We start from the raw sequence: 26,474 nt of genomic DNA, 5'->3' as shown, positions 1-26,474 counted from the left end.
CCTCCCCGCATACTTCTACAGGGGAATCAAAAGCAGATAATGCTCGCTCTCTTTGTCGTACTGCTACCTCTTTTAGTATGAGTAAATTAATGAAAGGTCAGTAGCTATGTCCTGTTACATTGGGGGCGCCATCAGTGCATCATCGTAATGGGAAACACAATTACACACTTACCCAAGGTTCCTTCCCTGGCATTGGACTCACCCATGCTCAACTGCTGGGACTGACTGAACTGCAACGGAGTCTCAAACAGGTCCTGGCTTGCAGCATAGCTGGACCTCCCCAGTCGCATGTCCCCCATCCTCCTCCTCTTCCTTCTCTACCTCCTTGTTCTTGCTGTTTGCACCAGAGGCCTCAAAAGTATCCACAGTGGTCTATGGGATGGTAGTGGGGTCTCTGTCAAGGATGGCATGCAGCTCTTTGTAAAGTGCAAGGTCTGCAGTGTGGCCCCCAATTGGTTGTTCCCCTCCTTGGCTTCTGATATGTCTGACACAGTTCCTTTGCTTTCAAGCGGCACTGCTGCTAGTCCCTGTCATTGCCATTCTCCTGCATCCCCCGTGCAATCCGCTTGTAGATGTCTACATTTCTATGGCTGGTCTGTAGCGCAGCCTCTTTTCCTCACAGGCCCAGGAGATCCAATATCTCCTGTCTCTCCAAGCTGAAGCACGTCTGGAATGTGCAGCTGGCCAACAGGAGAGAACTGCTAGGTGTGCTTGCCAAGCTGGAAAATCAGAAAAAGGCATTTCAAAAATTTGCTGGGCTTTAAGGGGCGGGGAGCCTGCTGGTCTCCAGGATCCTGGGAAATGGAGCTCACAATTGTGACCAGAGCAATCAGTGTTTGGGCATTGTGGGACAGCTGTTGGAGGACTGTAAGGGTCAACATAAGTAATGCAGTGTCTACACTTGCACTGTGTTGACCTCAGTACATCTACCATGGCTCAACACTGCTTGGGGAGGTGGTGTTACTGCTTTGCCGTAATCGGGTACTTACACTGGGAGAAGATAAATTTAAGTTAGACACATGCACAACTAGGTCAATGCAAACTGGCTTACATCAACCTAATTTTGTAGAGTAGACCACCCGAAGATGTGAGTTGCTAGAACCAAAACTTTTAATTAAGTGAACAATCCATGCTTCTGAATTTGTGATTCAGTTATGACTGGATACACACAGTACAAATAAACCCGTGTTGTTTAATCAGCACAGCTGTATGCTTGGAGTTCTAGAGGACAATGTTTGCTTGGCAACAAGTTGGGTATTTTTACCAGTGAAAGTGAATATAGATCTCTGGTTGTTTATCTTCCAGATTATCCCTTTATGTAAACTGAGTTGTGTACATCCACCATATTATGGGCTAGTTGGGGGTAGGGTGGTGGTAGGAAACTCTAGCATAAAATAAACATCAAAACTATGGGGTACCATGATTTCTCTGTTCTTGTGTACTGCAGAGCATGGAGAACTTAAAGGGGACTTGCTTATCCCCTTTTTTGCTTTTTTACACTGTATAAAGATGACCTAAAAATGTTAGGGCTTTGGGATGGGGATGGAGTGGGGGGTTTTTTAACTTCAAAAGATCAGGAATATAAAAATGTATCTTCTGTAGTTTTGTTGGATGAGCAATCAGAAGGATAAGGGATTTGTACAGTGAGTTCTTACTACCTTAACTGAAGCACTGAGGATGGTGAATCTTTAACAAAAGCTTTTTATTCACAATGTTAATTAATGATTGAAGATAAACAGGTGTTAGGAAAAAACAAAAAAACTGTGTGTTAAACAATCTGCTTAAAGATTCCATCCCTTCTCTATAACTAAATTTTTACTTTCTTGGTCCTTACAATGTCACCATTTCACTAGTTCTCCAGTCATAGCCCTGGTCTACAGTAGGAGTTGAGGTCGAACTTAGCAGCGTTAAATCGATTTAACCCTGTACCCGTCCACACGACGAAGCCCCCTTTTTTTTTTTTTACTTAAAGGGCTCTTAAAATCCATTTCCTTACTCCACCCCTGACAAAGGGATTAGCGCTTAAATCGGCCTTGCTGGGTCGAATTTGGGGTACTGTGGACGCAATTAGATGGTATTGGCCTCCGGGAGCTATCCCAGAGTGCTCCATTGTGACCGCTCTGGACAGGACTCTCAACTCAGATGCACTGGCCAGGTAGCGAGGAAAAGGCCCGCAAACTTTTGAATTTCAATTTCCTGTTTGGCCAGTGTGGCAAGCTGCAGGTGACCAAGCAGAGCTCATCAGCAGAGGTGACCATGATGGAGTTCCAGAATCGCAGAAGAGCTCCAGCATGGACCGAACAGGAGGTACGGGATCTGATCGCTGTGTGGGGAGAGGAATCCGTGCTATCAGAACTACGTTCCAGTTTTCGAAATGCCAAAACATTTGTCAAAATCTCCCAGGGCATGAAGGACAGAGGCCATAACAGGGACCCGAAGCAGTGCCAGGTGAAACTTAAGGAGCTGAGGCAAGCCTACCAGAAAACCAGAGAGACGAACAGCCGCTTTGGGTCAGAGCCCAAAACAAGCCGCTTCTATGATGAGCTGCATGCCATTTTAGGGGGTTCAGCCACCACTACCCCAGCCGCGTTGTTTGACTCCTTCAATGGAGATGGAGGCAATACGGAAGCAGGTTTTGGGGACGAAGAAGATGATGATGAGGAGGAGGTTGTAGATAGCTCACAGCAAGCAAGTGGAGAAACCGGTTTTCCCAACAGCCAGGAACTGTTTCTCACCCTGGACCTGGAGCCAGTACCCCCCGAACCCACCCAAGGCTGCCTCCCAGACACGCCAGGCAGAGAAGGGACCTCTGGTGAGTGTACTTTTTAAAATACTATACATGGTTTAAAAGCAAGCATGTTTAATGATTAATTTGCCCTGGCATTCGCGGCTGTCCTGGATGTACTTCCAAACCTTTGCAAAAGGTTTCTGGGAAGGGCAGCCTTATTCCATCCATCGTGGTAGGACACTTTACCTCTCCAGGCCAGTAGCACGTACTCGGGAATCACTGTAGAACAAAGCATTGCAGTGTATGTTTGCTGGCATTCAAACAACATCCGTCATTTCTCTCTCTGTGTTATCCTCAGGAGAGTGATATCATTCATGGTCACCTGGTTGAAATAGGGAGCTTTTCTTAAGGGGACATTCAGAGGTGCCTGTTCCTGCTGGGCTGTTTGCCTGTGGCTGAACAGAAATGTTCCCCGCTGTTAGCCACGGAGAGGGGGGAGGGGCTAGCCACGCGCTGGAGGGAGGCAAAATGCGACCTTGAAACGAAAGCACATGTGCTATCTATGTAATGTTAACAGCAAGCTTTACCATGAAAGAGTGTACCCATTGTTCTAGAAAATGTGTCTTTTTAAATACCACTGTCCTTTTTTTTTCCTCCACCAGCTGCATGTATTTCAAGGATAACAGGATCTTCTCCTTCCCAGAGGCTAGCAAAGATTAGAAGGCGAAAAAAACGCACTCGCGATGAAATGTTCTCTGACCTCATGCTGTCCTCCCACACTGACAGAGCACAGACGAATGCGTGGAGGCAGACAATGTCAGAGTGCAGGAAAGCACAAAATGACCGGGAGGAGAGGTGGCGAGCTGAAGAGAGGACTGAAGCTGAAAGGTGGCGGCAGCGTGATAAGAGGAGGCAGGATTCAATGCTGAGGCTGCTGGAGGATCAAACTAATATGCTCCAGCATATGGTTGAGCTGCAGGAAAGGCAGCAGGAGCACAGACCACCGCTACAGTCCCTGTGTAACCAACTGCCCTCCTCCCCAAGTTCCGTAGCCTCCTCACCCAGATGCCCAAGAACGTGGGGGGGGGCCCTCCGGCCACCCAGCCACTCCACCCCAGAGGATTGCCCAAGCAACAGAAGGCTGGAATTCAATAAGTTTTAAACTTTTAAAGTGCTGTGTGGCCTTGTCCTTCCCTCCTCCACCACCCCTCCTGGGCTACCTTGGTAGTTATCCAACTATTTGTGTGATGAATTAATAAAGAATGCATAAATGTGAAGCAACAATGACTTTATTGCCTCTGCAAGTGGTGATCAAAGGGAGGAGGGGAGGGTGGTTAGCTTACAGAGAAGTAGAGTGAACCAAGGGTCAGGGGGTTTCATCAAGGAGAAACAAACAGAACTTTCACACCGTAGCCTGTCCAGTCATGAAACTGGTTTTCAAAGCTTCTCTGATGCGCACCGCGCCCTCCTGTGCTCTTCTAAGTGTCCTGGTGTCTGGCTGTGTGTAACCAGCAGCCAGGTGATTTGCCTCAACGTCCCACCCCGCCATAAACGTCTCCCCCTTACTCTCTCAGATATTGTGGAGCACACAGCAAGCAGTAAAAACAGTGGGAATATTGGTTTCGCTGAGGTCTAACCGAGTCAGTAAACTGCGCCAGCGCGCTTTTAAACATCCAAATGCACATTCTACCACCATTCTGCACTTGCTCAGCCTGTAGTTGAACAGCTCCTGACTATTGTCCAGGCTGCCTGTGTATAGCTTCATGAGCCATGGCGTTAAGGGTCCCCAACGATAACTATAGGCATTTCAACATCCCCAATGGTTATTTTCTGGTCTGGGAATAAAGTCCCTTCCTGCAGCTTTTGAAACAGACCAGAGTTCCTGAAGATGTGAGCATCATGTACCTTTCCTGGCCATCCCACGTTGATGTTGGTGAAATGTCCCTTGTGATCCACCAGTGCTTGCAGCACTATTGAAAAGTACCCTTTGCGGTTTATGTACTCGCCGGCTTGGTGCTCCAGTGCCAAGATAGGGATATGGGTTCCGTCTATGGCCCCACCACAGTTAGGGAATCCCATTGCAGCAAAGCCATCCACTATGACCTGCACTACCCTTGATATAAGCAGATCTTTGATTGCGTTGGCTATTGCATCACAGCAGCCCCCACAGTAGATTTGCCCACTCCAAATTGATTCCCAACTGACCGGTAGCTGTCTGGCGTTGCAAGCTTCCACAGGGCTATTGCCACTCGCTTCTCAACTGTGAGGGCTGCTCTCATCTTGGTATTTTTGCGCTTCAGGGCAGGGGAAAGCAAGTCACAGAGTTCCATGAAAGTACCCTTACGCATGCGAAAGTTTCGCAGCCACTGGGAATCGTCCCAGACCTGCAACACTATGCGGTCCCACCAGTCTGTGCTTGTTTCCCGAGCCCAGAATCGGCGTTCCACCGAATGAACCTGCCCCATTGTACCATGATGCCCACATTGCAAGGGCCCGTGCTTTGAGAGAAGTCTGTGTCCATGTCCTCATCACTCTCGTCACCGCACTGATGTCGCCTACTCACCCGGTTTCGCTTTTCCAAGTTCTGGTGCTGCATATACTGCTGGATAATGCGTGTGGTGTTTCAAGTGCTCCTAATTGCCAAAGTGATCTGAGCGGGCTCCATGCTTGCCATGGTATGGCGTCTGCACAGAAAAAAGGCGCGGAACGATTGTCTGCCGTTGCCCTGACGGAGGGAGGGGCAACTGATGACATGGCTTACAGGGTTGGCTTACAGGGAATGAAAATCAAAAAAGGGGGTGGCTTTGTGAGAAACAGAATGGCCCCCTCAAGGATAGAACTCAAAACCTCAAGGACACAACTCAAAACTGGGTTTAGCAGGCCGTTGATTTCACAGAGGGAGGGAGGAGAAAATGAATACAAAACAAATCTTGACTATTTCTTGTTTTGAGCCACTTCGTCTCTCTTTATACATCTTGCTGGCAGCAGACTGTGCAGTATGACCGCTAGCCATCGTCATCTCCTGGGTGCTCGGCAGAAGACGGTGCAGTATGACTGCTGGCCATCATCTTCTGCTGGCTGTTGATTAAAAGACAGTGCACTGCCGGTAGGACTCAGTCGCCATGAGACGAAACTTAAAAGGGAAATGACCAGGCTGAGTCACTCAGGCGGGCTCCATGCTTGCTGTGGTATGGCGTCTGCACAGGTAACTCAAGAAAAAAGGCGCAAAACGATTGTCTGCCCTTGCTTTCACGGAGGGAGGGAGGGAACGGGGGCCTGACAATATGTACCCAGAACCACCCGCGACAATGTTTTAGCCCCATCAGGCACTGGGATTTCTACCCAGAATTCAAATGGGCGGCGGAGACTGCGGGAACTGTGGGATAGCTACCCACAGTGCAGTGCTCCGGAAGTCGGCGGTTGCCTCGGTACTGTGGACACACTCCGCCGACTACATGCACTTAGAGTATTTGTGTGGGGATACACACAATCGACTGTATAAAAACGCTTTCTACAAAACCGACTTCTATAAATTTGACTTAATTTCGTAGTGTAGACATACCCATAGAGTCTTCCAGCCTAGGATCTGAATTTCTGAGGTAAAGTAAAACAAAGAAAAAAAACCCAAAGCAGAATTTAAAATAACTTTTGGGGCTTCTATATATGTAACAAAGAAGCAAAAAATGATTGAAACCCAATTTTCTTTTTCCCTTGCAGGTCACCTTTAAGAAAGATGGACAGTCTCAATCTTGTATCAGAACTGAACTTTGCTGATAAACTTCATTCCATTTTGTATTAGAACAGAGTATGTGGGAATGGTAACCGTATAACAATACGTGGATGGAAGATAAAAAGGTAAATATTATACTGTTTGTGATGTGTGAAAGGAATACCCATTTATAGCTTGTCTCATTGTTGGACCAGATCTCCTGAAAGGAACTGCATTTATTCTTCACTAATAATATAAAGCAGAGCAAATAATCTAATTGATAAGAACATTTTTAAGAACTTTTTCTTTGTTTTTAACTGTCTGGCACAGATACGGCCATGTGGCTAACTTTTCACTTGTATACAGAGACAAAGTAAAAGTTTGAGTCAAGGCTCTTAACTAACCTGTGTTTCAATGTCATGCATCAGCCTGTTACTTAAATACTATTACCACATCTTTGTTATTGCAGTAAATGGCTGAGGTCATTTCTGAAGTATCTGCTGCATATATGGAATGAAGTCCTCACTTACACACACCCGAACCTTGGAATCAATGTCATTGGCTTTAATGAGGCCAGCATTTCTCCCATAGGATACTGAATCAATGTTTCATTTTTACTGAGTTTTCTGAAATACACAGTGTATCAGTGGACATGGTATGATAAAGAGATTGAGTATGTTTTCAGTGCCAGTGCTTTTCCTTAATCTAAATAAATAACATTTTTACTGTTTTCCTTGAAGAAGCTAAAAAAATAAAAGTAAGGACTTGTGTTGGTGGTTGCCAGCAAGTGTGTCTTTGATCTATGGGCAATCACAGAACTGGCTGAAGCTGATATGTATGGTAGCCACCCTTCATTCTGGCTAAATGGAAGTAGCAAATTAAGCTCCCTTATGAAGTAAGAAAACTGAAACAATAGAAGCCACCACCCAAACTACACAGAAAACCTAAACAAGAACTAACTCAGGGAGACCAAGAGGGGATTCCCAGGGAACTGACTGGTAAAACAGGGACTGGGACATTGACTGGATTGTAGCTGTGTGTGTCAGAAGCAGCAAACAAGCAGACAATCAAGAGAAAGCAGTTAAAAAAGCCAAGAGAAAACCAGAGAAGTACTGATAGTGTGGCCTTGAGAGGAAGTGAAAAGATAGAGCTTCCTTTGGCAGAGTGAAGGCTGGAAAGGCAGGCTTGAAATTGTGAGAAAGGAAACTTCCTCCTGTTGTTTGTTCCTACTGTGTTCCAGGAAACAGGACTTTGTGTACATTCATTGTAAATAAATAACATTGCACCAAAGAAATACCCGACTCATAATCAATTTTTCCTTCTCACAGAAACAATCCAGCAAGGCCTCGAATATCAACGAACTGCGCAGGCTAAAAAGGGCAACAGAAGTAAACAGAAAGTTTTTAAAAACTTAAAAGAAGAAGAACTGGTTTGTAGATCTTTGGTAGATATGTAAAAATAATTGCAACATACAGCACAACCTAATAGGGCAGAAGAGTGTGACTGCCCACAGTCACGTGCAGGATTGCGGCCTGAATTATCTATCTTTCCTGATGGGGAAACATCTGAAATGTAAATGTTACCCATATATTCTAAATTTAAAACTAAACCAAAGCCACAATTGTGAGTTAGTGGAACCCTGGCTGGCAGTCTCTTCAGAGAGACCAAAGGTTGAATGAACTGGCTTGGAAACTGAACTACCATCTTACCACCTCAATCTGGTTCCCCTCCAGGAGAGGACTGAGACCAAGTGGTGTGCAGAAGCTAACAGGGATTGTCCGAATGTAAGCTCTTCTGTAGGTAGAAGACCTCAGTCTCTAAAACCCTAAATTAAGCACCTCTTGCAAGCTCTAAAATTTCACTTTCAAAATGCTTTCGAGTGAAAGCCTCCCAAGTGGTAGCATGGTATTTTTCTGATGAATGTTTTACAGCCAAACCTTTTAAACTCAGACCTCAGAGGGAAAAAACTCACTGGTTTGTTTGCATCATATATTTGAAGAACTGGAACAAATGAACTCCTGCGTTTCAGAACCTATTGAAACAGAAAAAGATTGAGATCTCTCTTACTTTCATGTCCCTCCTGCAAAATAACTTTGGCCCTTACTGATACCCCACATGGTTAGTTGATTTGCCTGTTAAGCTTTACAAAGGAGAAGAGAACTTCTTTTCAGAGCCACAAGACATCATTTCACAATTCTTTGTAAAATGCAGTTCCCAAAGGGGTGAGAAGAAGTTACGGTCCCCGGACACATCCTGTATCACTGCACCAGACATCTGCTGCAGCATAGGTGGCAAGCATGGTGATGTTGAACATGTTCATACTGTTTAAAACTTTATTTTTGTAGATAAAATAGTACACAATCATGTAATAAGACTGTATTGCGAGGCATACCCATCAGAGAGCAGAGTACAGTCAGCCTTAACTTTGGTATTTCCTGACTTTAACTTGCTTTACTTTGCAATCTTAACATTTTTAATATGGTTTTCTTGTGTAGAATATATATCTGAGAAAAGCATTCAGGGCCAGCTCTTCAACTAGTGTGAATGAGCATAGCTCCACTGGTTTCCATGGAGTTCCACTTATTTACACCAGCTGAGCTGCTAGCTCATAACAACTTACTTTCTGCAAGTTCATCAGTGAATTTTACACATAACAAACTTCAACCAACCAAAGCTATGAAAAGGGGAAAATGTGGGAGGGGAGACTAAAAGAACCAACAAGAGAAAGTGGATGATAGAAAATCGCTTTGAATCCTACCCTATGAAGGACAGTAGCTAGACACATTCAGATTTCATTTATAGGTAAGTATTAATAATTCTAAGCAAAAATTTATTTTCAATTACGGTAAAATCACAAAGGTGCAAGGTTGTGATTGAAGGCAGAATTTGGTCCTCCTGGTGTCTATTTGCAAAGAAAAAAAAAGAAAAAAAAAAGTAAAGAATATGAGTGTATATATATCATACTTTGAAGAATATATTGATACTTAATAGGGTTTGGATCAACAGAAGTTCAACTGGGTAATGTCTTGTGGTCAAGAGAACCTGCTCCAAATGTCCACAATGAGGGAATTCATAATTATTTCTAGAAGGTAAAACAGAATGTGTTTATACTGCTATTAACATCCCTTATATTCTTGGATAAATTGCTCAGGACTAAGGATTATTTCCCCACTCACTGTACGCTGCAGATGAAACAGTAGAGTATAATTTGAGCACAGTCCTATTAGGCTTCTTCCCTCTCCAATTGACAGTTCCACAGTACTATGAATAGTCACAAGAAAACAAAAATGAAAATACAAATGTATTTTTAAAGCTTAAATACAACAGGCTAAGAATGAACAGCAGCAGGAGATAATAAACAGCAGTGGAATTATATAACTATTTTACATAAGGAAAAATATTTATATACAGGAAAAAACATTTTTCATCTTATTTTATAAAAATGTTTACTCCTCTAGATATAAACCTACTTTTATAAAAAGTATCATCAGCAGACTCAGAGCATTATCATCATTACTCATATAAAACCTAATGCTGCTTCAAGAATGCTGAGTGAAACCAAACGCTCAATGTCCAGTAAAGGTGAACATTATTTGTATCTCCTGCAGTATTCCAGCTTTTGGGGACCTCTAGAGCAGTGGTTCTCGAAAGCTGGTCTGCTGCTTGTTCAGGGAAAGCCCCTGGCGGGCCGGGCCAGTTGGTTTACCTGCCACGTCCGCAGATTTGACCGATCATAGCGCACCGATCCAGGCCAATGGGGGCTACAGGAAGGGTGGCCAGCACATCCCTCGGCCCGCGCCGCTTCCCGCAGCCCCCATTGGCCTGGAGCAGTGAACCGCGGCCAGTGGGAGCCGCAATCGGCCGAACCTGCGGACGCAGCAGGTAAACAAACTGGCTTGGCCCGCCAGGGGCTTTCCCTGAACAAGCGGCGGACCAGCTTTGAGAATCACTGCTTTAGAGTATTCAGAGGATCAAGTATCAGTAAATGTGTGAAGTCATTTATCTGGTTTGTCATCAGAAGTGCTCAGCTTGATGTTCCAGACAGGTTACTCTGCTGAATTATTGATGAATAATGTCATTTTTGGTATTGTGACCCTACGGGTATAAACTGCAAGAACATAACGAGCTTTACTGATGACCACATTGAGATAGCAACTCCTACAAAGGATATACAGGATGCTGTGACATTATTAGATTAAAATATGACCATTCAAATCATTGTTGCAACCACTGTTACGTAATTGCAACGAATCTTATACAAAGTGTGCCAAGAAGGTGTCAATAGAAAGGGTTAAGTGGCTTGCAGGCTAAATGGCCCAGAGTCAACCTTTAGAGACATGTTAGAAAAGTATGTGAATTCGGGCCATTCCATGCTAGATAGGCTAGAACTTTGAAATGCAAACCTATATTGTTAAGAAATTAGAGGTAATGCTAATTGTATGTTGTTTACTTATATCTTGTTAGATGTTAGCCATGTAAACAGTTCCTGTCTGTCACTGTAGCTATTGATTTGCTATTGCTATTGATTAGTGATCAATGGCTCCATGTCTAGTTGGCAGCCGGTGTCAAGTGGAGTGCCCCAGGGTCAGTCCTGGGGCCAGTTTTGTTCAATATCTTCATAAATGATCTGGAGGATGGTGTGGATTGCACTCTCAGCAAATTTGCGGATGATACTAAACTGGGAGGAGTGGTAGATACGCTGGAGGGGAGGGATAGGATACAGAAGGACCTAGACAAATTGGAGGATTGGGCCAAAAGAAATCTGATGAGGTTCAATAAGGATAAGTGCAGGGTCCTGCACTTAGGATGGAAGAATCCAATGCACCGCTACAGACTAGGGACCGAATGGCTAGGCAGCAGTTCTGCGGAAAAGGACCTAGGGGTGACAGTGGACGAGAAGCTGGATATGCATCAGCAGTGTGCCCTTGTTGCCAAGAAGGCCAATGGCATTTTGGGATGTATAAGTAGGGGCATAGCGAGCAGATCGAGGGACGTGATCGTTCCCCTCTATTCGACATTGGTGAGGCCTCATCTGGAGTACTGTGTCCAGTTTTGGGCCCCACACTACAAGAAGGATGTGGAGAAATTGGAGAGAGTCCAGCGAAGGGCAACAAAAATGATTAGGGGTCTGGAACACATGACTTATGAGAGGCTGAGGGAGCTGGGATTGTTTAGCCTGCAGAAGAGAAGAATGAGGGGGGATTTGATAGCTGCTTTCAACTACCTGAAAGGGGGTTCCAAAGAGGATGGCTCTAGACTGTTCTCAATGGTAGCAGATGACAGAACGAGGAGTAATGGTCTCAAGTTGCAGTGGGGGAGGTTTAGATTGGATATTAGGAAAAACTTTTTCACTAAGAGGGTGGTGAAACACTGGAATGCGTTACCTAGGGAGGTGGTAGAATCTCCTTCCTTAGAGGTTTTTAAGGTCAGGCTTGACAAAGCCCTGGCTGGGATGATTTAACTGGGAATTGGTCCTGCTTCGAGCAGGGGGTTGGACTAGATGACCTTCTGGGGTCCCTTCCAACCCTGATATTCTATGATTCTATGATTCTGAGATCAAAAGGGAATATTAACATTTAAATGAATTCTTCGGTGAAATAATGTCATTGTCTATATGTCTCTCTAAAGTCTGTTATAAACTGCTTAATGAATAAATTCATCATCATCATGTTCCTATTACACCTCTTGCGTTTAGGGCAGTGATGAAGTTGCTCCACTCCTGTCTGTTTCTGGCAAGTCTTTCAATGGTTCCCCAGCTGTGCCACAGGTTTTTCAGCTCGGCTTCCACAACTCTTTGTCATGTTGATTTTGGGCAGCCTCGTTTCTGCTTGCCTTCAGGTATCCATCTTATTGCTACTCTGGTGATGGAATCAGTTTCCATCCGAAGCACATGACCGATCCTTCTCCAACGCCTCCAGGCAATGATGGTGCTCAGATCCTCTTGGCTGCACTGTGTCAGTAGATCTTGGTTTGAGATTGTTCTGGGCCAAAAGATATGGAGGATTTTTCTGAGGCAAGTTGTATGGAATGCAGACAAAGTTTGGACATGTTATACTTGCTCATTCCCCAGCATTCTGCACTATAAAGTAGTGTTGAAAGTATGCAGCTCTGATAAATCTTGAGTTTGGTTTTGGTGTTGTATTTTGATGATTTCCAGCCTGTATTTAAGCTCTTAAATGTGTTCATGGCTTTATTGATTTTATTCGGGATGTCCTGTCTTGTTCCACCATCCTGGCTGATGGTGCTGCCCAAGTATGTGAATGTTTCTACATTGGTGAGAACATAATCCTCGATCCATACCGGTGATGGTGAGGCAATATTAAAGGTCATTATATCTGTCTTATTGCGGTTGATTTTCAGTCCAATTTGCTGGCTGAATGTGCTGAGTCGAGTTGTTTTTTCTTGTATATGGTATTGGGTATGTGATAGGAGAGCAACATCATCTGCAAAGTCCAGGTCTTCAAGGGATGAGAAGAGTGTCCATTTAACGCCTCTTGGCATGTCTTCTGTTGTACGTCACATTACCCAGTCAATGGCAATGTTGAAGAGGATTGCAGACATGACACACCCCTGACGTACTCCTGTTTTGACTTCAAAACTGAGCTCACTGTGATCAACACTACGTGTAAAGCTGAAACAGAAGTTTTTGATTATGTTGATTATATGGAAAGCAATTCCATATACCCACAGAACGCGCCACAGGCTGGTTCTGTGAATGCTATCAAAAGCCTACTCAAAGACTTTGAAATTTATGTAGAGTTGCCATTGCCAACTCTTCTATTATGTTTTGTAGAGTGAAGATCTGGTGTGTGCATCCACACCCTTTCCAAAAACCAGCTTGCTCTTTTCTGCGAACGCTATCAACTGCCTCTGATATATACTGGACTATGATCTTACACAATACTTTGCTTGGCACAGATAAAAGTGTGATACCACGCCAGTTATTACAATCACTGAGAGTTCCTTTCTTTGATATCTTCACTATAATCCCATTGGTCCACCCATCTGGCACTTTTTCCCTTTCCCAGACTGATGTAAATAGGGGGGCTGGAATAGATGCTGTTAATTTAGGATTTACCTTGAACAATTCTGCATTCAAGTTATCCTTGCCAGGAGCATCCCCATTTTTTAAGGATTTGATGGCTTGAATGATCTCTTCCTTAGTTGGGGTGTCTGTGTTGATATCAAGATCTTTTTCTGCCTGGATGTTTGCTTCCTCTTTAGGTGGTTCCCTGTTCAGCAATTCCTTGTTCTTTTTCGGAAATGAAGCCACTGGCATGAAGACTGAAGTGCTCAATACCAAGACAAAAACTAAACTTGGCTTTTGGAACGTATGGACAATGTACGAAGCAGGGAAGCTAGCTCAGCTCACAGCAGAGATGAGAGGCTACAGCTTACACATCCTGGGAGTTAGCGAGAGCAGATAGATGGGATCAGGAAGATTAACAACAGCCTTGGGAGAAACTTTGCTGTTTTCTGGACGGGATGATGGACAACACCATGAGGGCGTTGCCATCCTTTTGAAGAAGGGAGTGGAGCATTCCCTGCTTGAATGGAAATCCATCAGCAGCAGACTTATGAGAGCCAGACTGAAAGGGAAACATATTAATATCACCCAGATTCCATGTTATGCTCCGACAAACGACAGTGAATTCTACCTTACACTACAGGCGGAGTTAGAGAGAGTACCACGCCACGAAGTAACTATCGTCATGGGAGACCTGAATGCCAAGGTCGGTAAGGACAACACAAACAATGACAGAGCAATGGGAAGATATGGGTGTGGCACTATGAATGAAAATGGAGAAAGGCTTGTTGATTTCTGTAATATGAATGACATAGTCATCGGCTGAACCCTATTTGAACATCCTGAAATTCACAAGCTGACATGGTGTTCTCCAAATGGCAGAGATAAGAGCCAGATTGACAATATCATGATCAATGGCAAATGGCGACACTCACTGACAGATGTGAAAGTGAGATGCGGTGCAGATGTTGGCAGTGACCAGCACCTTGTGACAGCCTCCATCAAGCTAAAACTGAGAAATGTGGTTTCAGAGTAGCAGCTGTGTTAGTCTGTATCTGCAAAAAGAACAGGAGTACTTGTGTGGGTCCACCAAACAAGGGAGATAGACGTTATGATATTGACAAGCTCAAGTCCCTTGAAATACAGAAAGCCTTCATTCTGCAGTTAAAGAACAGGTTTCGAGCACTTGCAGACTTTGATGAAGAGGAGAGGAATGCAGATGAGGAGATCAACATGAAGTGGGATAAAGTAACAGCAATTTATAAACAGAGCAGTGAAGCCTGTCTAGACTAAAGGCGGAAGAGGAGGAAGGAATGGATTACACCCAGCACATGGAACACCATAGAAACCAGACAAGCCCTGAAGAAAAAAGTTTTAGACACAAAATTCCAGAAGCTAAAGGACAAATACTCCGAACAGTATAGCAAGGCACAGCTGGATGTCAAACGCCTTGTGAGAGTGGACAAATGGCATTATATTGATAATCTGGCAACATGAACAGAGGATGCAGCTGCTTGTGGTGAACAAGGAACCGTCTACAAAATAATGCACCTGATCAGTGGTAAATGGCAGGCACCAACAAACACTCTCATCAGGAACAAACAAGGACACCTCCTAACAACTGAAAAAGAATGGATAAATTAGCTACACGGATTAACATAAGGTAATTTCCAAAGATGCTTAGGAAACAGGTCTACTTCAAAGTCTCCATGATTGTCTATTGTTCGCCTAAGGACTCTGAGCTGCCAAAAGAAGGCCTGGAACTGTGTAAAACCTTTGGGTCCTGATCCTTTTTATCTCAGATCTGATTGATGCTTCATGCAGGAGAAGCTTAAGTCATAAGACTGAGATCTCCAGTCCTATCTGGATCATCCTGAATATGAACATTGGACTATAACCTATGGACTAATTCTGAAAGAACTGCTTGCAACTACAAATCTCACCATCTCTACTATGAATCTGATCTCAGAAACTGTGTTCATGTCTGTATGTATACCGATCTTTTAACCAATACTCGCTCTCTTTTCTTTTTTAATAAATTTTAGTTTAGTTAATAAGAATTGGCTGTAAGTGTGTATTTGGGTGAGATCTGAAATATTAATTAACCTGAGAGGTAATATGTCTGATCCTTTGGGATTGGTAGAACTTTCTTATACGATTGATAAGATTTTCAGTAATCCTCATCATATGTGACTTGGGCTTCTGGGTGGAGGCCTAAGGCTGGGTTGCTTTAAGGGAATTGTGTTGTTGGCTTCTGGGTAACCAGTAAGGTATTACAGAAGCTGTTTTATACTGGCTTGGTAAATCTAAGTATTGGAATATCCACCAGCTTTGGGGATTGTCTGCCCCATTCTTTGCAGTTGACCATAATTGAGTAACCTCAATGCTGCTCCCTGGGACTCCCAGTCACAGATGCTCACTGTGATTGTGTGCCTGAACTCCAGAAAAGCATCCGCTTGTTGCTTTGGTTAGGCATCAGCCACCATCACAGCATTCAGCTTGCACCAGTTCAACACACAAGCAAAAGGACCTGTTTGGTTTCATTATTAGGACAGGTGAAGTCCATGGTCTTTCTGAAGACCTAATGACACCTAGCTATTTTAAATATGCTCTTTCACTCTTATTCACTGTGATGGGGTCCAAAGGCATTACCGTGTCCCTTACAAATGACAGATTAACAACAATTCAATCGTACACAAGTTTTCCAAAGAGGGACCCATGAAAGTGGCTGTTCCAGGAACAGAAGGAGAGACTACCAAGGGAAGGCTGGGCTCTGATCCTGAGCCTGTGGGTCTGGATTAGAAAGCCTGCGCAAAGGGACATTTAATATGACTGGTTGACCCATGTGTTTTTTGTTGCGTTGGTGTAGTTGAATTGCTTCACCAGTCTAAAGTAAGCTGTTGGATATCCTTACTCATCCTCAAGTGTTTTCTTTAATAATAGGGTTTCTATCATGTTCAGCTAGAGGTACTCCACACTTTGCAGAGAATCCAGCAGTTGCTCGTTGCAATACCACAATTTACAGCTGCTGTTTCTGTACCTCTATCAAACTATGAGTATTCCACAGACGTGATAGTTGAATCACTTTGAAAGAGAATGACAGGTTTCAGAGTAACAGCCGTGTTAGTCTGTATTCGCAAAAAGAAAAGGAGTACTTGTGGCACCTTAGAGACTAACCAATTTATTTGAGCATGAGCTTTCGTGAGCTACAGCTCACTTCATCGGATGCATACCGTGGAAACTGCAGCAGACTTTATATATACACAGAGAATATGAAACAATACCTCCTCCCACCCCACTGCCCTGCTGGTAATAGCTTATCTAAAGTGATCATCAGGTTGGGCGATTTCCAGCACAAATCCAGGTTTTCTCACCCTCCACCCCCCCACACACAAATTCACTCTCCTGCTGGTGATAGCCCATCCAAAGTGACAACTCTTTACACAATGTGCATGATAATCAAGTTGGGCCATTTCCTGCACAAATCCAGGTTCTCTCATCCCCTCACCCCTCTCCCAAAAACCACACACACAAACTCACTACCCTGCTGGTAATAGCTCATCCAAAGTGACCATTCTCCCTACAATGTGCATGATAATCAAGGTGGGCCATTTCCAGCACAAATCCAGGTTTTCTCACATCCCCCCCACCCCCATACACACACACAAACTCACTCTCCTGCTGGTAATAGCTCATCCAAACTGACCACTCTCCAAGTTTAAATCCAAGTTAAACCAGAACATCTGGGGGGGGGGGAGGAAAAAACAAGAGGAAATAGGCTACCTTGCATAATGACTTAGCCACTCCCAGTCTCTATTTAAGCCTAAATTAATAGTATCCAGTTTGCAAATTAATTCCAATTCAGCAGTTTCTCGCTGGAGTCTGGATTTTAAGTTTTTTTGTTTTAAGATAGCGACCTTCATGTCTGTGATTGCGTGACCAGAGAGATTGAAGTGTTCTCCGACTGGTTTATGAATGTTATAATTCTTGACATCTGATTTGTGTCCATTTATTCTTTTACGTAGAGACTGTCCAGTTTGACCAATGTACATGGCAGAGGGGCATTGCTGGCACATGATGGCATATATCACATTGGTGGATGTGCAGGTGAACGAGCCTCTGATAGTGTGGCTGATGTTATTAGGCCCTGTGATGGTGTCCCCTGAATAGATATGTGGGCACAATTGGCAATGGGCTTTGTTGCAAGGATAAGTTCCTGGGTTAGTGGTTCTGTTGTGTGGTATGTGGTTGTTGGTGAGTATTTGCTTCAGGTTGCGGGGCTGTCTGTAGGCAAGGACTGGCCTGTCTCCCAAGATTTGTGAGAGTGTTGGGTCATCCTTTAGGATAGGTTGTAGATCCTTAATAATGCGTTGGAGGGGTTTTAGTTGGGGGCTGAAGGTGACGGCTAGTGGCGTTCTTTTATTTTCTTTGTTAGGCCTGTCCTGTAGTAGGGAACTCTTCTGGCTCTATCAAACTCTACAGGCCTGTCCTGTAGTAGGGAACTCTTCTGGCTCTATCAATCTGTTTCTTTACTTCTGCAGGTGGGTATTGTAGTTGTAAGAAAGCTTGACAGAGATCTTGTAGGTGTTTGTCTCTGTCTGAGGGGTTGGAGCAAATGCGGTTGTATCGCAGAGCTTGGCTGTAGACGATGGATCGTGTGGTGTGATCAGGGTGAAAGCTGGAGGCATGCAGGTAGGAATAGCGGTCAGTAGGTTTCCGGTATAGGGTGGTGTTTATGTGACCATTGTTTATTAGCACTGTAGTGTCCAGGAAGTGGATCTCTTGTATGGACTGGACCAGGCTGAGGTTGGTGGTGGGATGGAAATTGTTGAAATCATGGTGGAATTCCTCAAGGGCTTCTTTTCCATGGGTCCAGATGATGAAGATGTCATCAATATAGCGCAAGTAGAGTAGGGGCTTTAGGGGACGAGAGCTGAGGAAGCGTTGTTCTAAATCAGCCATAAAAATGTTGGCATACTGTGGGGCCATGCGGGTACCCATAGCAGTGCCGCTGATCTGAAGGTATACATTGTCCCCAAATGTGAAATAGTTATGGGTAAGGACAAAGTCACAAAGTTCAGCCACCAGGTTAGCCGTGACATTATCGGGGATAGTGTTCCTGACGGCTTGTAGTCCATCTTTGTGTGGAATGTTGGTGTAGAGGGCTTCTACATCCATAGTGGCCAGGATGGTGTTATCAGGAAGATCACCGATGGATTGAAGTTTCCTCAGGAAGTCAGTGGTGTCTCGAAGGTAGCTGGGAGTGCTGGTAGCGTAGGGCCTGAGGAGGGAGTCTACATAGCCAGACAATCCTGCTGTCAGGGTGCCAATGCCTGAGATGATGGGGAGCCCAGGATTTCCAGGTTTATGGATCTTGGGTAGTAGATAGAATATCCCAGGTCGGGGTTCCAGGGGTGTGTCTGTGCGGATTTGATCTTGTGCTTTTTCAGGAAGTTTCTTGAGCAAATGCTGTAGTTGCTTTTGGTAACTCTCAGTGGGATCATAGGGTAATGGCTTGTAGAAACTCGTGTTGGAGAGAGAATGTTTGCTAAAGGTGTAAGTACAAGGGCAACTTTCCTCTTGACCTCTATCCTCCTGGCTGCCATGCCTCACATAGCTAGTACAACTCTGCCAACTGTGGAATAGATTATTGGCCAGAAGTACTTCTAAGGCAAACAAGCTTTTGTTCTTTTTAACTCTTGGAGTCCAGATAAATGCCATGGGTGTTTTGCAGTAAGTGTTCTGTATTGCTGAGACATGGTTACTTCCGGCTAATCCCTCCATCTTCCCTCTGTCTGTAATACCTACCTGTGATAAAGCCACCTGTTTTCCCAGAGTACCCATGTCTTGTTAGATCTTCACCAGCAGCCTCCTAATTAGTAAATTCCCTGCGACGTTTCAGAAAATATTAGTATTTAGATTCTCCTTAAACTTCTCCTTGGATTTGGTGGCATCATCAATTATCCTTCCATCTTCACTTTTGTTCCAGTCATTCTAAAACGTTTCTTCCTTCATTTACCTCTATTCTGAACACATTTATGGGTACCATCTTAAGAGCTTTCAAGATCACTGGTATCATAGCAGTCTACTCCCATCTACTATTTACTCTGATTCTGGGTAATAACATAGGCAATCTTATTATTTTATTTAACACATATTGTATTAGTGTCCAAAGACCAAAACAGGGTCAGGGCTCCACTGTACTAAGCACTGTGCAAACACACACCAAGACATAGTCTCATCCCCAAAGAACTTACAGTCTAAAAATTCTTATTTTGTTCCTTTAAATTGTATCCCATTATGGCAAATGGAGATCATTGAGTATATCCACTTCATGTTCCCCTTGACTTTTCAACCCAATAATACCCAAACTGAGGGATTCTGCATGCATTAGAGATCTAGTTAAGCCTGTAGTTGGAATAATTTAACATGATAACTCTTGCTTTGGCTGGATGCAGTTACTGTGTACCATAAATTGTTTAACACCTGTGATCTGTCGTCTTCTTCAACGCTTAGCCAGATAGTTGGCCATAGTGATCATTCGCCATTTGGTCCATTTCTGAGAAACTGCAAAGGCTTGACGGCCTGAGAGCCCAACATTGGAAATGACTTGATGAACCCATGTAATAGGGGGTCTGCCTCTGGGCTACCTCCACCCCTCAGTTGGTGGAATTTTATCCCGGATGTTACCAGCCACCCGGAGTGATCTGTAGTCCTTGTGTTACCCCATAATGAACATGGCTCACTGTCCTCCTCTGACTGGACCTTGCACAGAGGTTTAATTAGTTTAAAACTGCTTCGCTTTAGCTCAAGTAATGAGTCTCCTTATACCTTTACATGTGGCCTTAGGGGACAAAGAGATGCACTGTGTTAGCACCTAGTTCCCATTAATAATGCTTACTGACTTAAGAGGTTTCTTTTTCAAGTACGGATGATCTCCACATTATGGCAATAACCTAGTAACTTGCCACAAATGGTCCTGGTCTCAGGCTTTGCCTTGTTCCTTTGCTTTCTGAATGAGGAAGTTGAATGATCGTATGACCAACCGTTTGGCACAACCACAATTTCTTTAAGATCCCTTTTGAGTTTAAGTGGGGAGTCTGAAATTGGTCTGGGCTCTAACATAGCTGGCATATTGTTCACCTTATTGTACCTCTGGTCTTTCCCACCCCCCTGCTTTCAAGCACCAAAGGATCACGGTCACTTATGAGTCTGCTGGCTCAGGAGTTTTGTGGGACAAGGGTTTTCAATCAGCTAAAACCACTGTTAAGCCTTTGTGGCACACTCTGTAACTGTTTGAGGTGCCATTCACATTTTATTTTCTTCACGATACTGGAGTGCACTCTCTTCATCCATTTATTAGACTTAGTCATCAGCTACCACCTAAGTTTCAGAGTAACTTTCATCAGACCCTTCCTTGGCCTGCTAGGGGTGTTTACTTCAGCGCCTGATCTGATTCTTTTTAAAAGCTTGCCTTTCACGTCAACATACCCTTTGAGGTCCTTTCATTCAGGGGTTGGAAGGAAAAAAAGCTTTTACCATTTTGAGAGGAAGGGGACAACTGAAGGGGTTCATACATTGTCCTCTAATTGATAACATACAGTTCCTAAAATGCACATATATGTGAATTTATATCACACTCTCCAAAGGAATAAAATAACTTCTTGACACTGCTCCATACATATCAGTTCCAACTCTCCTCAGTGATTAGTCTCTGTCCACCTGATAATGACTTCATCTATTAATGCCCTCTTCTACAACCCAATGCATTGCTTTTCCAGGTGCATGTGTGTTTTCTCAAGGAATACCTAGCTCTCCTGACCTAGGGTGACCAGATGTCCCGATTTTATAGGGACAGTCCCGATTTTGGGAGCTTTTTCTTATATAGGCTCCTATTACCCCTGCACCCCCGTCCCGATTTTTTACACTTGCTATCTGGTCACCCTATCCTGACCAGGTTTTTTTTTTTTTTTTTTAATCCACCAGTTATTCACAGCAAAACCCCGGTAATTTTCCTTTTTATTGTACCAAAACCTAAATTCCAATCTGTGGTTTTAAACATTGAAGCTTCAGCTCTCATAACCTTTTGTGTAGGTCCACTTCTTTGTCTCATCTTTCTTTTTAAACTCAATTCCCACTTCTCCTTTACCAAATGTTGGCACAGCTGATATTTTTGGACCCCAAAGTTGACTGCAAATGGGAAACTAGAGAGGAAACAAAATTTGTTCACACTACCACCAGACTCTTCTTATTTACTTGTCTGAAGTTCTGTATTGCTTCCTTCATCTCTCTGGAAATATAATAGTAGCATGTTTCAGAGTAACAGCCGTGTTAGTCTGTATTCGCAAAAAGAAAAGGAGTACTTGTGGCACCTTAGAGACTAACCAATTTATCTGAGCATGAGCTTTCGTGAGCTACAGCTCACCTCATCGGATGCATACCGTGGAAACTGCAGCAGACTTTATATACACACAGAGATCATAAAACAATACCTCCTCCCACCCCACTGTCCTGCTGGTAATAGCTTATCTAAAGTGATCATCAAGTTGGGCCATTTCCAGCACAAATCCAGGTTTTCTCACCCTCCACCCCCCCCACACACAAACTCACTCTCCTGCTGGTAATAGCCCATCCAAAGTGACAACTCTCTACACAATGTGCATGATAATCAAGGTGGGCCATTTCCTGCACAAATCCAGGTTTTCTCACCCCCCCACCCCCATATACACACAAACTCACTCTCCTGCTCATCCAAAGTGACCACTCTCCCTACAATGTGCATGGTAATCAAGATGGGCCATGTTTATTTGAGAGTTGGTCATATTAAGGTTCTTCCTTCCCTAATTACTGTTCCTTATAACTTTAAACAGCAGTCATAAGATGAGGGAAAGTAACAGACAAATGCATTCTTATTTTTAACATTTAACTACAGACTGCGAATGACCAGAAGGGTTTACTATAAAAGAAGCAGAAATATACTCATATTTAATAGAAAGGAAAATTATGTATAGAAAAATAATTATCTCTGTACAAAGATACTTGCTTTTCCCTTTCTAAACTTCCTTATTACTTGTGATAGCTCCGTGGTTTGAGCATTGGCCTGCTAAACCCAGGGTTGTGAGTTCAATCCTTGAGGGGGCCATTTGGGATCTGGGGCAAAAATTGGGGATTGGTCCTGCTTTGAGCAGGGGGTTGGACTAGATGACCTCCTGAGGTCCCTTCCAACTCTGATATTCTATGATATATATAGTCTCATCAATGCCCTAGATGCATTACACACATGACAAGATCCCTGCTCCAAAGTTCTTGAAGTCTATATAGGTAACTGAGAAATGGAGGGAAAAGAATGGAATGTAACAAAAGTCCTTAGACAGTCTCTTGGATCACCTGGGACATTTCCTACCGTGTACATGGTCCATTTGGGGAACCCCCCTTTCTTCCACTGCACCCAGCGAGCTGGAGCACACCTTCTCCCAAACTCAGAGGACATAAGAGCACTGCAGCTGGGAGTGAGTGTCCCAGTTCAGACATAGGCTCCGTCTTCTGCTGCTGATGGGTGCTCGATCCCCACCTCTGCCCCCAGCCCTGCCCTGACTCCACCCCGCCCCCATTCCAACCGCTTCCCCAAAGTTCCCAACCCAACTCCGCCCCCTCCCTGCCCCAATTTCAACCCCTTCCCCAAATCCCTGCCCCAGCCCCGCCTCTTCCCTACCTCCTCCCCTGAGTGTGCCGCATTCCTGCTCCTCCCTCCCAGAGCTTGTTATGACGCATAACAGCTGTTTTGCGGTGGCAAGTGCTGGGAGGTAGGAAGAGAAGCAGGGATGCAGCACCTCAGGGAGGAGGCAGAGCTGAGGCGGGAGGGGAACTTGGCTGCCGGTGGGTGCAGAGGAGTCGGCGCCTATGAGTCCAGGTAGAGAGACTTCTGGTAGCAGAGATCATGCTAGCTAAAAATAGCTGTGTGGCTGTTGCAGCATTAATGGAATACTAACCACCTGAGCTCAAGTCCATCCTACTCCTTGGGTCTGAGTTTGGGTGGCTAGCCCAATTCTCTAACAGTACAGCAATGTCCACATAGCGATTTTTAGTGTGCAAGTGAAAGCCCTGCTAGCACAAGTTTATCTACCTGGGCTGGGAGACACTCCCCGCTGCAGTGTAGCCATATCCTAAGGGTATGTCTATACTACCCACCAGATTGGCGGGCAGCATCAATCCAGTGGGGGTTGATTTATTGCATCTAGTCTAGACGCGATAAATCGACCCCCAAGTGCTCTCCCATCGACTGCTGTACTTCACTGCCACGAGAGGCGCAGGCAGAGTCAAAGCCATCAACTCACCGCAGTGAAGACACCGTGGTGAGTAGGTCTAAGTACGTTGACTTCAGCTACATTATTCAAGTTGCGTAACTTAGATCAATTCCCCCCCCCCCACTAGTGTAGACCAGACCGTGTCCAGCTCTAAACTCAGAATATAGCTGCTTGTTTGAGATCCAGAGCTCAAATGAAGTCCTGATTTCATTTGTTTACCTTAGAAGGGAGGTGAGTAAGAGGGGGACATCACAAATGAGTACAAAATCATGAGCCACATAGATGTTCCCAATTTACCTTCTCTATTCACCCTTTTTATAATTCAAGAACAAGGGGACATCAAATGGAAATGAAAGGTAGCAAATTCAAAGCAATGAAAGAAAGGATTCTTTCACAGTGCACAACTAGCATATAGAATTCATTGCTATAGGATAACATTGAGAACAAGAATTAAGCAGAGTTCAAAAAAGATTGGACAGTCATAGGGATAGTCAAAGTATCCAGTACGTCCCTCGGCCCACACCGCTTCCAGCAGCTCCCATTGACCTGGAGCCGCGATCAGCCAAACCCGTGGACGCGGCAGGTAAACAAACTGGCCTGGCCCGGACCACCAGGGGCTTTCCCTGCACAAGCGGCGGAACAAGTTTGGGAACCACTGCACTAGAGGTTAGGAAGAAACATTCTTCGGGTACAGTTTATCATATAACTGCCTAATGCAGAGTACCTTCCACTACTTTCTGAAGCAGCTGGTGCTGGCCACTGTCAGTGACCGGATGCTAGATTAGATGGACTACTGGTCTGATCCAATATGGCATTTTCTATAAACCAGTTACCTGGAAAGGAAAGGTGTATTGAAAATGGCATTTATCTTCTTAGAGATGTCTTCATTCCAGGTTTTGCACCCAGCTGAATCCCTCCTACACCATGGGACAGGTAGTCCTGCATCATCTCCACACAATCCCTTAGAAGCCTGAAAGCTAAGGGTCTCATTCTGGGAGCTTTAGGAAGTAGGTCTATGTTACCTAAGATTGGGAATGTGGGTGTTCTTTGTATTGTTTTAATATTGTAATATTACACTTTAGTTCAATGGAAGAAACACATCTGAGCATACAAAGAGTTTAAGCACATGGTACTTTGAACATAAAATGGGGAAAGGAACTTGAAAACTGTTCTAACTAAATAGCTCCCCCAAGTGTGTTTAAGAAATTATGGTAGGTAGCAAAAAAAGCAACAGCAACAAAACCTAATCAGCAATGAGTTTCTGCATATATGTCTGCACATGTGCGCAGTTGGAGATATGCAAATTTGGCAGGATTTGCAGTGGGTTTAATACACCCTGCAATGAACCCTGCAACTTGGTTTGTGGGGACTGGAAGAGAACTAAACTCTGCAGATTCACAGTGATTTCAAACATCCAAAGCTTCCCTTTGCCTCAACCAATGAGCACTAGAAACTTCACTTCTTATTTTAGATGTTAACAGGGGTAGGAGGATATCCTTGCCTTTGTTGGGGCCTGCTGAGGGCAGTGCAATTTGTTGGCTTCCTAGAGGTGAATAACTCATTCCAGGGTCACTGAACTTTAGGAAAGAATGAGACTTCAGGTGAGTAAATGTATTGAACCTTAAACAGAGGTGGTTTTAAAGTTTGGGAGTTTTTCCTCTACACTATGACTTAGCACAAATCACAATGGTAATAAATACAAGAGTGTTTTACAGGTGCCAGGGATGCTCAGGGTCAGTTCTTCAAGTATGAAGGGCAATGTGCTATTGACAGCCCTTTTAATTTTATAAAACCTTTCCAAAGTGAAAGAAAGACAGACATTATTTATATATCAAAGTCAGATTATTAATTTAAAATCTGGTAGCCAAGATTTTGATGGGTATATAAATGGTAACTGTACTTTGATATGCTGGTCAGAGTGGCAGTAGTCAACTCAGGCAAGAAACTGTACATCTTGGTAGACTGCATGTACAATGCAATATATTTTAAAAGAGAACTGTATGCAAAGAATGGACTTGATCATCTTAGCTGCACTCGTACAAGTGCATTGGTAGGGAAACTGAACGATTTATCAAATCTTTTCTGCTGCCAATTTCTATAAACCTATGAAATCTTCAATGGGACATTTGCATGAGTAAGGACTTCAGGATCGAACTTATTGAGGTCTTTCCATTTTAACACCCAAACAAAAAGAAACCTTGCTTCAGTCCTAAGCTCTCATTCTGATCTCACTGACTGGTTAAACTGGGACCAACTCCACACAAGTCAAAAAAACTGTTATTGGTATAAAACTGTATCTAAAATCAAACCCAAGTCCATAGTCTCTAGATATCATCAAAGGTTCCCTCTGCTAATTGTTTCAAAGCAACAGATTTGAAGCTTGACACAGCTATTACCCAGACTGAGAGCAAGATAAAAAGGAACATGTATTCCTGCTTTTCTTCTTGCTTCTAGCTTTCTTTAGATTTTCTCTCCACTTCCCATTCCTTCAACTTTATACGTCCCACCCCTCAGGGCATGAACTGCCTGTGCTGCCAAAGTTTGTCAGCATTCCTAGACAGAACATGTTCTAATCCATTCATCACTGTGCAAGAGAGGTTTGCTGTTTTGTGAAGGTATTTTAATCCCCTTTCCAGCCCCTCACAATGTCACCTACCTATACATGTGCAAAAGTTGATGTCAAGCTAATGAAACAATACAATAGAG

The 26,474-nt window shown here is 44.0% G+C and overlaps 2 protein-coding genes and 1 long non-coding RNA gene across 3 annotated transcripts in view; 1 reads left to right on the top strand and 2 right to left on the bottom strand.

The window, feature by feature from the left end:
• Window positions 1-3,983, top strand: part of LOC140911519 (uncharacterized) — a 20,899-nt gene extending 16,916 nt beyond the window's left edge. Inside the window, exons 3-5 of the mRNA XM_073344742.1 lie at window positions 2,209-2,307; window positions 2,404-2,812; window positions 3,391-3,983. Of these exons, the coding sequence (XP_073200843.1) occupies window positions 2,209-2,307; window positions 2,404-2,812; window positions 3,391-3,890 (1,008 nt within the window). The 3' untranslated portion in view covers window positions 3,891-3,983. The remainder of the gene's footprint in view (window positions 1-2,208; window positions 2,308-2,403; window positions 2,813-3,390) is intronic.
• The window catches only part of AP3S1 (adaptor related protein complex 3 subunit sigma 1), a 148,028-nt gene that overhangs the window by 119,748 nt on the left and 1,806 nt on the right, over window positions 1-26,474 (bottom strand). The window lies entirely within an intron of this gene.
• The window catches only part of LOC140911527 (uncharacterized), a 27,191-nt gene extending 717 nt beyond the window's left edge, over window positions 1-26,474 (bottom strand). The window contains exon 1 of the long non-coding RNA XR_012159011.1: window positions 26,425-26,474. This is a non-coding gene — a long non-coding RNA (uncharacterized lncRNA). The remainder of the gene's footprint in view (window positions 1-26,424) is intronic.

This window comes from Lepidochelys kempii, chromosome 5 (assembly GCF_965140265.1).
Source record: "Lepidochelys kempii isolate rLepKem1 chromosome 5, rLepKem1.hap2, whole genome shotgun sequence".
In the NCBI taxonomy this organism is placed as follows: Eukaryota; Metazoa; Chordata; order Testudines; family Cheloniidae; genus Lepidochelys; species Lepidochelys kempii.
The sequence above is the reverse complement of the archived record's forward strand: the minus strand, read 5'-3'. Positions and strand labels throughout refer to the sequence as shown.